A 14,484-nucleotide genomic window follows, 5' to 3' on the forward strand; every position below is an offset into this window, starting at 1 on the left:
GTTAAAATCACCTAGACCACTCGACCATCCGTGCTCTTACCATGAAGAAGGTTTTTTTTTACACCTTATATAAGCAAATCGCCCAATCCTCGTAGTTCAACAAAATATAAAGACAACAACAGAACTTTACAAATTATTCAATCGTTTCGCGTTGCAACGCTTTATAATTTTTAGGTTTTTAAATCATCAAAAGATGCATAGAATTGATATTTTAGAGCATGGTAAATGTTCAGTATTACTGTTTCCTCACAAATATCATACCTATAACGAAAATTTGCGAATCTGAAACATTTCTTTGATTTTTTCAATGTACCAAAACGTGAAAAGGCCCCTTTAACACTTCCGCGTTTAATCAATGCATAGCGACCGGCTTCGTGCAATGAAATGTAATGATTTTACTGTTCGTAAAATAGTGAGACAGAGAAATTATGTTACTGTTTATTACTGTTTACTGTGTTCGTTAGGTATTTGGCATCATGTATAAAATGGAATTCGTTTTAAAATCTTCATATTTCTTTTTAGTACGGAAATATATTAACTTCATAAAAAATAAACATTTAATGCCACTTCAGCTGCGACTGCAGGAGAGAAACGCCTTCTTACACAATGAAGTCCTTTATTTAGGACAAGGAACAATGAGGCACATAACAATACAGATGGCAAGAACACGACTCGGAAAGGTCATTGCACAAGTACCGGAGATTAAAACCGGTTTCAAAAGCTCGAAACCACACACTTGGACAACAACGATCAATTAAACATTTAAGTGTGCATGCATGCAAATTATCCTGTTTACAAGTTAACATGAATAACTTTGAAAATTTGAAAATCTTGATTCAGCAAACCCCATTCTGCACTACATTGTACTACCTGTCAATATAAATCAACATACCGTAATGTGTATTCTATTAACGACTTGTCATTCAATATACATTATATAATGTGCTACCAACTATAATGTACTGCCCGTACAAAAAACGTTACACACCGTTATTTGTATTATGTAAACGACATGTCTTTCAATATACTAAAGAGGCACACATATATTGTACTAAAACAATACAATATATACCAGTAAAATCCCCATAACCAGGGTGTAGGATCACGTGACTTTGTGGGAACCGGTAAGTGGTGATTTTTTTTCGAATCAATTTTTAAAACAATTTTTCTTCAGAATTTCAACTAGTGCATAAACGGCAGATGTATACGCTGCTTATGGCAATGTGAAATATATCAGAATTACTTTATTTAATAAGAAAGTGTTGTTGTTCAAAAATTCTATGTGTACTTCATTCATTTATAAGGTTATGTTTCACGTTTACTGCTTGTTTTCATTAACTTCATGATAATTGATTTATTTTGCTCTATATTGATATACAAACATTAGTTTCAAATATATTTCAACGAAGGGACTATAGCTTTACCATCCGTCCGTCACGTCTATTTTCTGTTTGTTCGTCCGTCAGTTACATTTAACTACGCATCTCATTGAACATAATATAGCATTTCAACAACAACAACTTTATATCTTGAAAGTAACCAACCTAATCTATGTGTTTATTTCAGAAATGATAACGTTGATAAATGGGAAACTTATTATCCGCTGGTAATGCGGATACTTCGATAACAGATGGCACTTCGATAACAGAGAACAATAAAAGCCACGCGCGAGAGGTAAGTTCCTCAGTTTTTTGGCCTGGGGCGAAGCCCTAAGGCCATAGTCATGATACAAATTCATGAGACAGTCAGAATTGGCTGGCTGCCAAAACCTCCACGAATGAATGAATTCCCAAAAGTCCGATTTACCACTTGGCGGTAATTCATGCGCAATCAAAGAAGAGGGACCTATACAAACAAATAGGTCCCTGCAAAGAAGTTCTTCGCAGATCTCAATAACCCGCATTGTAAATACAGAACATCACTATATAACATGACAGTGTCATAAAACGTTTAAAAAAATATTATTGAAGCAAAATTGCTAAGCATTGGGTACGACATAGTTTTTATTATTGTTTGCATATTCATGCGAGAATAAGTTCCTCACTTGACGGTCTAGGCCGAAAATATTCGAGTGTCTCCGGAGACAGTAAGAAGAATTTTTTTGATACATTTTTTTAAGGTATTAGCACTCTAATGAACTTCGTGCAATATCGCATTCTTTCGTACATATCCGTTACTCCGAACGTTATCCGAGAATGTGCGGAAAACTACGAATATTCTAGAAATACGCTATGAAATACTAAATGTAGGATCCGCAAGCTAACTACAATTACAACAAATATGGCCGACATTGTACCTGACAGATTGGGTCGTTTAAAAGATATATATTGAAAGAGAAAGATTAATAAAAGTGTTATTATTGTTCATATTAATGTGACTGGAGTTAATAATAAAAACGTCAACTAATGCGTGACAGTGTTGATATTAATGAAGAACACGATTCCTGGAAATACGAATGTCAAATGCTTGAAAATTTTGACCACTGACACTGTCAAGAATAAGGTTTAGAACCCGTGTCATTTACAAAATTTAATATTGTTGGTGAGTAGTAAAAGGGGATAAAGTGGATTTATGCTTGTGTGATGAATGTAGCCATGTGAACGGGTTATCGTTCGGCAAAACCCATCACGTAAAGAAGAGTCTTCAACTTTTCAAGAAAGGAATGCCTTGTTTTGCTATCAACACAAAGCTCGGAACAGGAAGGTACATGGATTATGCAATATTTTTTCAAGTATAACAGTTTCATTATTCATAATTGGAGTAAAGTTGATTTTGTTGGAAAAGTGCACCCTGTCAGTGATTTTTACCACATATTCAGGCTCATATTTGCTTTCATTTTGAAAAAGAAAATAAGCCATGTAAGGAAAAAGTTGTGTTGTAAATGCATGAAATCAAGGACAGCATATTTGAATTTTATGACCAAGTAATGATGTTTTCCTCAAACAAACAACAAAAAAGTATATTATGTCCTTAATACTAAAATTACTATTCTGAAAATGATATGCCAATCACTGCAACGTGTGTGATCACCTAAATTATGTATTATGGTTATCCAAATTAAAATGCTGCATATTTATTATCTTTTCAGCAATGATCAACAACATTGGTGGTCCAGGAACGGTTAATTACTTTTTGTCAACACTGTATGTTCCAATGATCAATTGAACTTAAAGAAAAAGGAAATACATGCGGAAATGACCATTCATCAAGTTTCAACTATCTCCTTTATAGCAGACAGGCTTATAAGATAGAAACGAAGTAGGTATTTGACTTATTTATGTGATTGTTAATGTAGAACCAATGTTTAAAGTAATAAATAAAATATAACGTTAATAGTCAGTTTCATATCCAGTAGGGATAAAACATGTATTTGGTATTAACATTTGGATGAAGAATGTATATATGTGGTGTTTACACTTACTTATTAATCCAGTTTAAAAGGGTGTATCATATTAAATACTAGTAATGACATGCTATGTCGTGTATGTCTGAATAAATGAAAACGATGACGCATATCATAATGGATTATGTCACACTTCTCTTTAAACACTAATGTCAGTTCCTACTCCTATACAAGTGCTTGTGTATTTGACATCTGTATATGATTGTTTTGTTAAATAACATGAAGAAAATGTTGTCAATTTATAGATACAACTTTGAGAAGGCTTATTGAAGCCAAATAAATAAGAAAAGACCAAATATTGTTATTTTAATAAATAAAAATGGTTAAAATTATTCATACACAATTTGCAATTATGCATAATTTTCTTCGACTGAAACTTATTGAAGTTCTTATGAACCTGCCTGAATATAACTACATGTTCTAGTCAAATATCAACTTCAAAGGAACAATGGTGTTATCTTCTCAGTGATACATTGTATGCTGATTACCTGTGCAGGAGGAAAATGAAACCAGACAGATTATGGACTCAAATTCAACCCAGAAAAAAGCTAGGAACTTGCAGTCACTGAGTGTTCTTGTTTACAGTCATGTGTTCAATGCTGCAACAACATAAATATTATAGCTGGCTCTGGACTCAACCTTATGCATCTTAAAATGATCGTTGAACGCGATGGTCTCAAGAACATTTTCATAATGAATAACTCTGACGGTCAGCCCAGGGTCACCAATGCCAAGCGTCTTTTGGAGACACTTATTCCAACCTGCCGAAGTACTTCAAAGAACTACCATGACACTCATGCATTTGTTTTGTTTGTCATAATTAGTTTAATGTTTAATATCACTAGTATCACTAGTCATTGATAAATTGATAAATCTATTTTCCTTAAACGTGTTTGATTGAATGATTAAATGTGCCTTGTTACTTAATTATTAATGTTCTTATTTCCCTGTAACATTTTCAAGTCTTATTTATAGAAGAACGCAGTTCACGTGCAATTTCAAACTACAATGTAGGTTAGCAAATCTTACTGCACTGAGTAGGTTCCATCTCACACATGATATATGAGATGTATGTATGTTTATATGTTTATGAGTTTATTATAGGCTTTTCCTCTTTTTTATCTATTTAGAATAATTTTTGAACATTTAGCTCATCTTTATGCTCACATATAAAAATCTCAAATTCAGTATGGCGTTTCTGGAAAAGGGGGGTAACCTTGGTTGTAAAGCGGGAACTTTTCGTTTTCACTGGTGACCCCCAATTTTAGCTCGACTATTATATATGAAATATATTTAGTGGAGCTATCTTACTCACTCCGGCGTCGGCGTGAGCGTGAGCGTGCAAATGTTAAAGTTTGCGTACCACCCCAAATATTTCCTATGTGCCTTGACATATTGCTTAAATGTGTTGCATACTTCTTAACCAACATGACCCAAACCTATAAACAAGAGCAGACAACTGTATCAAGCATTTTGTAAGAATTATGGCCCTTTTTTCACTTAGAATATGCATATTATTAATGTTAAAGTTTGCGTACCACCCCAAATATTTCCTATGTCCCTTGACATATTGCTTTAATATTTTGCATACTTCTTTACCAACATGACCAAAACCTTTAAACAAGAGCAGACAACTGTATCAATCATTTTGTAAGAATTATGGCCCTTTTTTCATTTAGAATATGCATATTATTGATAAATCTATGTTAAAGTTTGCGTACCACCTCAAATATTTTCAATGTCCCTTGACCTATTGCTTTCATATTTTGCAAACTTCTTTACCAACTTGACCCCAATCTATTAACAAGAGCAGACAACTGTATCAAGCATTTTGTAAGAATTATGGCCCTTTTTCCATTTAGAATATGCATATTATTGATAAATCTATGTAAAAGTCTGCGTACCACCTCAAATATTTTCATTTCCCTTGACATATTGCTTTCATATTTTGCAAACATTTGAACCAACATGACCCCAATCTATAAACAAGAGCAGACAATTGTATCAAGCATTTTGCAAGAATTATGGCCCTTTTTGTCTTAGTAACTGAATATTTTCTTAAATTTTGAATAGATCCACCTGACTTCTAAAGTAGCAAAGCTGTTGCTTTCAAACTTCAAATATTTTCTTGCTACCATGAGGGTGCTGTACCTGGCAAGTTAAATTTGACCTTGACCTTTGAATAACCTTGACTCTCAAGGTCACAATAATACATTTTAGTTAAATTGTCATAACTTCTTTATGTATGATACGATTTTATTCATAATTTGACAATACAACACTTACCTGAATACCACAATGGACTCCACCTAAACAAAACAATACCCCACGCCCCAACCCAGAATCCCTGCACCCCCCGCCCCCCCTCCATTTTTTGTTTCCCTTTTTATTTTTTAACGATTGTCTAATAAATGACCACGCCCCACATTATACCCCCGCTCAATCCCCCCCCCCCCCCCTACCCAACCCAAAAAGAATTTTTTTTCTTTGAAACATGGTTAAAAAAAACAAATATTTATTTACTTTATTTTTGAAGGACCGTCCAAACATCCCACCCAAGCTATTGCTATCAAACTTGAAAAAAAATCTTATTAGTTGGTTTTATGTCTTTACAAATGTTCAATAGATTGTTGAAAATATACCTGAACTATTACCTAGACCTTATTGAATAATTTGAATTATTTCCCCATGATGGCTTATGTTATACTGTCAAGCACTCGAATAGTCGAGAGCGCTGTCCTCTGACAGCTCTTGTTTTCTTTATTTTTCATTCAAGCATACATTGTAGATGATTTCTATGTTCGAAGATTGTAATTTCCTTTTGCCATGTTTTTTTTGTGGACAATTTATTTAAAAAAAGACTCGTGACTAGAGATTGCAATTTTTCTCGTTTTCGAAGGATAATGACATCACTTGTTAATTTTTTCTTTATTCCTTTTGTCACATGTTATAAACTATCATATATGTATATATTATGCATTTATCTATTACTACATACTAAAAAAGTGTTGTTTGTTCATCATTTGAATGAATGAGAGTGAATTTTGTAAATAGATGGTTCACAAAAAATGGAGAGAAAAAAAATTTGGGGGGGGGGGGGGGGTTCAAAACTGAAAATGTAAAAAAAAAAAAATTATTGTACGGTAAATTGTATTTAAACTTTAATGACCACAATACTTAGAAATATGCGAAGAAAGAAGAGAAAATCAACATGTCAACACCCTCAATCTGCGCAGAAAGCGTTAACTTTTTCATAAAATTTTCTTTTCTTTCATTTTAATGAATGCCGTTAGAGTCCCGGTATAGCTGCGGTACATAAGAAAACCGGCGCTCTGCCGTAATGCCACCGGCATTCACCGGGGCTCCGCCGGGGCATTATCGGCGACGACCGGGGTGAAACCGGGGCGTTGCCGTAGCTCTGCCAGGGTCTGATGCCGGTATATACACGGTGAGTGCCGGCGGTGTTACGGTATACCGGGACTCTGCCGGGACGCTGCCGGCTTTCACCGGGACGCTGCCGGCTTTCACCGGGGCACTACCGGCGACAACCGGGGCTATGCCGGGACGCTGCCGGCTTTCACCGGGGCACTACCGGCGACAACCGGGGATTGACCGGGATAAACCGTAGCCAGTCCGGGTTGACCGGGACTCTGCCGGGCTATTGACCGGCTTCAACCGGGGCGGCACCGGGAAATAGTGTGACTGCGTTAAAAAATGTCTACGAATCATCCCGGTCCTCGCCGGTCGACCGGCTTTAGCAAACCGGGATGGACCGGGGCTCTACCGGCAAAAGTGAGACTTGGGCTTAAGTGGATGTTCTTTTGTATACACATTACAAAGGAAGCATGAGTGTTTTCTTGATCTGTTAATTATGTAATAGAAAACTAATTTAGGCTATTGAAAGGCATTTATTTTACGCCAACAATAACAGTTTTTTGCGGCCATGTTGTTGTTATATATCTTCACCGCCTATGTAGACAAACCTCTGCCAGATCTGTAGAGTTGAACAAAAGGTTATCGTACCCACAACCAGTATCGTGTTGTCCTCCACCGTCTATGTACACTGTAGTATATACACAACTATTGTCATTTCTTGCAGTCTTTGAGCTTCTGCACTCAACCGCTAGGGTCAATCAGTATAAATTCGGACAAAGGAAGAAATGAGGACAAAACATCCTGAATGCATTTTACGTCACACTAAACCTAGCCCCAGGCCTTCAGCGCCTACAGCGCTTTGATTTAAGTTATGTCCTAAAGATTAGTTTTTGAGACAAGGCACATGGTCGAGTTGATAAATGGTGTATCCCTTTGTATTGAGAAGAGCAATTCGCGGTAAAATGGTATATTAGTGCCCCAAAAATAGAAAATTCGGTCGGAAAACAGCATAAACTGGGTGAACAGTAAACATCTCAACAAACTAAATCTGCTTAGAAATATTGCAAGAAATTGTTTGCTATTTCATCATGTAGAGTAATCACTGTGTAATCACTGACATTTTGATAGTATTCCATGAAATAAAAACGAAGATAGAGCATATTTTAATGGGTGGTTTTCATGAACTTGCGGATACTTTGATCCCCGATATAGGACACTTCGGACAACAGAGGCTTTCAATACATTGGGCACTCTGATAACCGAGTTTTGTCTTCTACCTGAAATTCATTTATGTATATTATGGCTATTCTTACCAAACATTTTGAAGTACGAATCAATCTGCATAGTATAGCGCGACATATTTGGAATCTATGCATAACGTAATAACAAACACATGTGAAATATCACCAATGGTGTTGTTTGGTTTCAAAACTCTTATTACTATTGATTTTTACAATTAATATTATAAGTGCAATTTTTTAAAAAGATTCAAACGCTTATTTCTGAAGCAATATATTTCAAGTGACAACCGGAAATAATTGTCTACATAATGAACTTGTTTTTAGTGGCAACTTGAGATTCAGAGAGATGAAAATACAACGGACCATGTGGATCAACACGATTGTGTTTAATTTTACTTATAGCAGGTCTCCAGATAACGGGGGCAAAGGGATCTTAAAGCGGCAAATACACATTTGTTTTTCATAAAATCTTATGTAAAGTAACACTATACTTGGTGAATAGGCTGCAAATACAAAACTGTCGCTACTTGCATAAAAACTGCGCATAAATTAATCAAGCATATACCGGTTAACACTGATGATACCATTATTGCTAAAAATAATTATTTACTGGCATTGGGCCAATAAGTTCCAATAGAATTTTGGACCTGCATCGCTGCTGAACTGTATCTCTAAGTTGCAGTTTTAGCAGTTGGTTCTGTTGGATGACTCAAAAACTGGAAAATGTATGGTCATATAGACTGTTCTCATCAAATATATCGAATTATTTTCACATTTATCTTTCACATTTACACAAAATCATAATCATATTCGAAAGGGATAAGAAAATGTTTCGGTTATTCGTTTTTAGATGGTCGCTTTAGCAACCGTCTAAAGTGCTTAGTGTAAAATTCAGGTCGGTACGGCCTAGGTATGATTAACCCAATTCCCGCTTACTACGCGCAAGAAAGAGTTGTATAATTTATGCAAGAAGTTTGAGTTCTCCAATTATGTTTATTCACAAATGGAAACATTATATTAATATCGTGTTAAATGCAATAGTTTCGAATGGTGTTTTATAGAAAATAATAAAAAAAACAATGATCGTATTGTACGTGTCGCGGAGGAGATTGTTTATGAATGATTAAAATAGTCCTCTTTCTGCTGCGTCTGCGTGACGTAGTATTTTCGCTCATCTCATTCATGACTCTGAGGCTGGCGATAAACAAAGGGGAGTCCAGGTGAGAATAACGCACTAGTATAAGGTTACGCTTGTTTATATTCACAGGTCTCAATTAATAATACGTTTACCACGAGTTCAACAATTATTACAGGGATACGATAGACAACATAAAAAATGGTTCATTATCGCTGAAACTGTTAAAAAACATTTAAATATAACAAGAATATTCTCTAAAAAATGTAGTCTTGCTGTTTTGAAATAAGGTTTGGAATTTCGGTTTCTAAATAACTTAATTCATAACAAAAGTTTAATTATAGTGTTTTTTTACTCGTTAGTCGCATATTTACCGCATTATAATGTGTGTTATAATAGGCAAACCATAAATTAGTAAAATTCAATCTGCCTTCGCACAAAGAAGGAATGGGTCAATTAGGTGCTGCGTTTCCTTTGCTTACTTCAGTTAGAGGTCAATTCTTTACGTAATAGCAATCACAAGGCTCCGGCTTCAAAGGAATTGCGGAGCGTTCTTACATAATAAAAGTCGTAGTCGCATGGTATTATCGTTTTGCGTCCTATTTGGTCACGTGGTTCTTTTTCGCGGGTGTTTTGGCATTCATGATATGAGGCTATTAATAGATGCGACTGCCGATAAACAAAGGAAAGTTTACGGGTTATAACAACGCAATAGGTTACGCTCTCGCATACAACTCAATGACGTAGTACAGGTCGTAAATTGAGAGATTCGGGAAAAAGTTGACGCTTATTTATATTCTCAATTTATAAAACGTTGAACATAAGTTCAACAATAACTTCAGCGATACGATAGACAAAAAAAATGTTTCATAATCGCTAAACCCGAATATAACAAACAATTTATAATAATAATACGAATGACCTGTTTCATAACCTCGTTCATGCTACTACAGCGGGTATTTCTGGAAAACGTTCTTTGGTTCTCAACAGATAGCGGCGATCTTTTGTATTTACGGGTGCTAGCAACGCAATAGTAGAAGGTTAGTAGAAGGTTTAGCTTGTTTATATTCACAGTTCTCAATACATAGACAGTTGGATATGAGTTCATCAATTAGTACAGGCTTACTATAGGCAACCTCGAAAATGCTTTTTAATCGCTAAAACCGAAACAACTTAATATATTATATTAAATAAATTTATAACAATAAATGTCTTTTAAAAATGTAGTCGGCGTATACGCTGACTTTGAAATAAAGTTAGCAATTTACTTTTCTAAATAATTAAATACAATTAAACAAAAGTTAAACTATTGTGTTGTGTTTATCACTTGTAAGCTGCATATTCACCGCATGTAATCTGTGTTAGCATTGTCAAACCACACATTAGTGTGAGTAAATAAAAAATATACTACGGGATAGCACTTCACATGTGTTCTCATATGCCTTGTTATGAGTATCTTTCTTCACTATCGAAATATATCGTATGTTTATATTTGATTTAAACGCAGTTTGCGTTTTCTTTCGACACATTTAAATCACACGTCAATAGCGCCGTCATGCAAAAATGGGTCTTATGCGTTTCGGCAAGCGTTTGTTAAACCCAACATGTGCTTTTGCGCAGTCAGGCCATAGGCGATGCTGTTCTATTTAAAATCACTCAATATGTTATGTTTCTCCTTACCAGAAGGAGGGATAGCTGAGTGGGCTATTTATATGATGGGCGCATATGGAATAAGACCCTATTTCGCATGACGAGGGTCATTGCAAATCTCATTGCGAATTTAAAATGCCACATTTAAGAACAATGCTTTTTGATACAAAATTGAATTCAAAATAGCAAACTTGTTAATAATGGCAGCCTATTCACACATTAAGGAATGATTTCCAGACGTGCTGACCAAGTACGGCAAACATTGTGGTATGATAATTAAACGATTTTCTCTTATCGTGACACTATACTATTTCGCTAATGATTGTTTTCTCATCTTGGAGGCGAAAGTGAAATTCTGCGAGATGGATTGTAACGCGTAATTGTAACAGGGCCACAATTTGTGTCGTTTGAGCATACAGAGAGTAGTCCGGAATTCCTTACACTGAACAGTGCTACATCCTTTGAATTGAGCACATACGCAGTGATGTAGCAAAAATTCAGAGGTTGTATCTCGAATCAGCTTATTAAATATTCGAAAATATTCATGCGTGTCTGTTGACGTGATGTAAAAGTCACTAAGATGAAAACTGAAACAGCTACGCCTAAAAGCGCATTAGTGCTCTATACCTATGTTTATGTTAGCGTTGTTGACACCGTGTGAACTGCTCGGGTAACAAGTAAAGCATAAACAGCAATGTTTATATAGTTTTATTCCTCCATATACAAGATACGAAGATTATTGTATATTTTGAATATGTATATGGTGTCAAAAATCAAAAGTTTTGTACACGGAACTTTCATTATGAATTTATATTCTTGGTGAGATAGTCATTTGATATTAGAAAAAATATTCCTTTAATATGATGGTGACTGCAAATTTTCTTTATATTAAGTTCTCATTACCATTTTCATCATACTTTCTATGCTTTCAGAACTTCCAAAAAGCAAGTTGTTTTTATTTTATCTTAGTTATTTCTATGAAATAATAAGGATGATAAAAAGTGCACACAAAACTCGACCCGTGCGCTATGACACACACTTTATAAAGTTAAATGGCGTGTGTTCGTTTCAAACTTGCGATTTATTTTCAAAAATGAATTGCGTGTTAAATTATGCAATAGCGAACATCTTCAGTGCCTTCAGCGCTTTGATTAATTTACGTCAGTACATACATTTTTATTTATTGATTGCTTACTAAAACAGTATTCCAAAGCAAATTCTGCATTTCTGATTAACCAAATATAGTGTGATATATATGGTAAAAAGTGTCGAGTAATCTGGAATAGAAGTGTCATTGAAATGATCGGTAAAAGAAGTTTCCATGCAAATTTGGCATCCGACTCTTTAAACATTTGAATTTCTTCAAATACGCTACTTAACTAAAATGTGATATGTTGTAACATCAATGGACATATTGATCTTTTATTTGGAATAGTTGGCACGTTCTTGATTTATTTCCAATTATTTTTATTTTGTTGAAATACGTACTGATCATCGAATTCATGATGAGTATCGATGTAATTGTGTCCTTTGTTTGATATAATCCACCGTTTTTCCACGAATTTCTTTCTTCGCAATACGAAGTTCTATACCATTAATCGACCAAACAATGTTTTGTGTCTGAAAACCAAATTAACAGAACATAAATGCAAACAAAACTGAAAAACTATCCTCTCGCGCGTTGCGTTATCGAAGTGCCATCTGTTATCAAAGTATCCACATACCCGGCGTGCATAATCAGCTTTAAACTGATATGTACAATCTTATCATTTTGTCATAATCATTAATAATAAAATATCGATTACACGTTGGCAAATACCGAAACACAACAATCGCATTAACGGAAATGAACCCATAAAAAGTTAGTTAACCGTCATTAACTTACCGACTTCAGTATGGACTCTGGTATTTTTTCCGACGAGATGTTCAATAGAACCGTTTACTGAAGTTTAATGTTCTAAAAATGTAAGTAGTTTAGGGCTTTAAGTGTCAGAATCAGTATTGCGCTAGGAAGCAAAATCGTAATTAAATAGTTCATAAAACATTCCAAAAATGGTTGATTTAAATGTTTATTTTATCTTATTTCAAATGTTCTCATTCAAATCCGTGTTAGTACGAGAAAATGACAATTTGCTGATGAAATAGTATATTATACAGTATTTTAACAAAATTATCCGAAACTTAAACATGACAATAAAACAATGTTTATTTTACGTGTAAACCTGTGTAAATACTTAGTCAAAATAAATATTCCTTTTTAGAAAGGTCGACACTTTTGAATATATTTTTTTCAACACATTATTATCCACAGTTTATTTAACAATAATGAATGTTTATACAATTTACAATTTAAAAGAACAAAAAATAGTTACCTTTAAAAAAAAAAATCCGAGTATTATAAGCAGCATAGCGAATTGAATATGTTATTATTATTTCACATACAAAATGACCATTCACAACCATGTACAGTTTGCTTTTAAATCAAATGTAACGGAACACTATAAAGGATATCAGAACACATCACCAAACATATTTATATAGCGTACATTATTGCGACCTTCTCCATGCAGTTTAATTCCGCTAATGAGTTTTGTTGTGTTTTTCACTTCCGCTTTCAACAATTCGAAACTCGAGTAAATTATTTTATCAATGCATAACGACATGCTTCGTGCAATGAAATGTAATGATTTTACTGACGTGTTCATAAAATCGTGATTCGAAATACAAATTAAGTTACTGTTCACTAGTGTTTACTGTGTTCGTAAGGTATTTTGCATCATGTATAAAATGGAATTCGTTTTAAAATCACCATATTTCTTTTAAAGGGGCCTTCTCACAGATTTTGGCATGTATTGAAGATTGTCATTAAATGCTTTATATTGATAAATGTAAACATTGGATCTAAAAAACTATTGTAAAAATCAAGAATAAAAAAGTAACTATCAACAGGGCTCGAACCACTGACCCCTGGAGTCCTGGAGTAAAATCACTTAGACCACTCGACCATCCGTGCTCTTACCATGAAGAAGGTATTTTATACTGTATATAAGCAATCCTCGTAGTTTCACAAAATATAGCGACAACAACAGAATTCTACAAATTATTCAAACGTTTCGCGTCGCAACGCTTTATAATTTTCAGGTTTTTTAATCGTCAAAAGATGCATATAATGGCTTTTTTAGAGCATGGTAAATGTTCAGTATTACAATTTCTTCACAAATATCATAACTAAAACGAAAATTGGCGAATCTGAAACCATTTTTTTTCGATTTTGTCAATTTACCAAAACGTGAAAGTACGGAAATATTTTAACTTCATTACAAAATAAACATTTAATGACACTTCAGCTGCGACTGCAGTAGAGAACCCCTTTTAATACATTGCAGTCTATTATTTAGGACAAGGAACATATTGCCAAACAATAAGGCACAAAACAAATGAAATATACACGCACATAAAGGTGGCAGGAACACGCCTCGGAACGGTCATTGCACAAGTACCGGAGATTAATACCGGTTTAAAGAGTTCGAAACCACACACTTGGACAGCAACGATCAATTAAACATTTAAGTGTGCATGCATAAGCATTATCCTCTTAGCTTTACACTTAAAATTAAATTGCAAGAAAAGACAATACATTTGAACGCTATTTCTATTTAACTACTTAATGGTAATATGCA

The 14,484-nt window shown here is 34.5% G+C and overlaps 1 protein-coding gene across 2 annotated transcripts in view; it reads right to left on the reverse strand.

The window, feature by feature from the left end:
- The window catches only part of LOC127853618 (integumentary mucin C.1-like), a 29,962-nt gene extending 17,194 nt beyond the window's left edge, over positions 1–12,768 (reverse strand). Inside the window, exons 1-2 of one of the 2 annotated variants that reach the window (XM_052388286.1) lie at positions 12,690–12,768; positions 12,293–12,424 (exon numbers count right to left, since the gene is read on the reverse strand). In XM_052388286.1, coding sequence (XP_052244246.1) covers positions 12,293–12,308 — 16 coding nt within the window. In that variant the 5' untranslated portion in view covers positions 12,309–12,424; positions 12,690–12,768. The remainder of the gene's footprint in view (positions 1–12,292; positions 12,425–12,689) is intronic. The other variant, XM_052388287.1, reaches the window with a different exon arrangement.
- Positions 12,769–14,484: the final 1,716 nt, after the last annotated feature.

Source organism: Dreissena polymorpha, chromosome 12, assembly GCF_020536995.1.
Source record: "Dreissena polymorpha isolate Duluth1 chromosome 12, UMN_Dpol_1.0, whole genome shotgun sequence".
NCBI classification, from domain to species: domain Eukaryota; kingdom Metazoa; phylum Mollusca; class Bivalvia; order Myida; family Dreissenidae; genus Dreissena; species Dreissena polymorpha.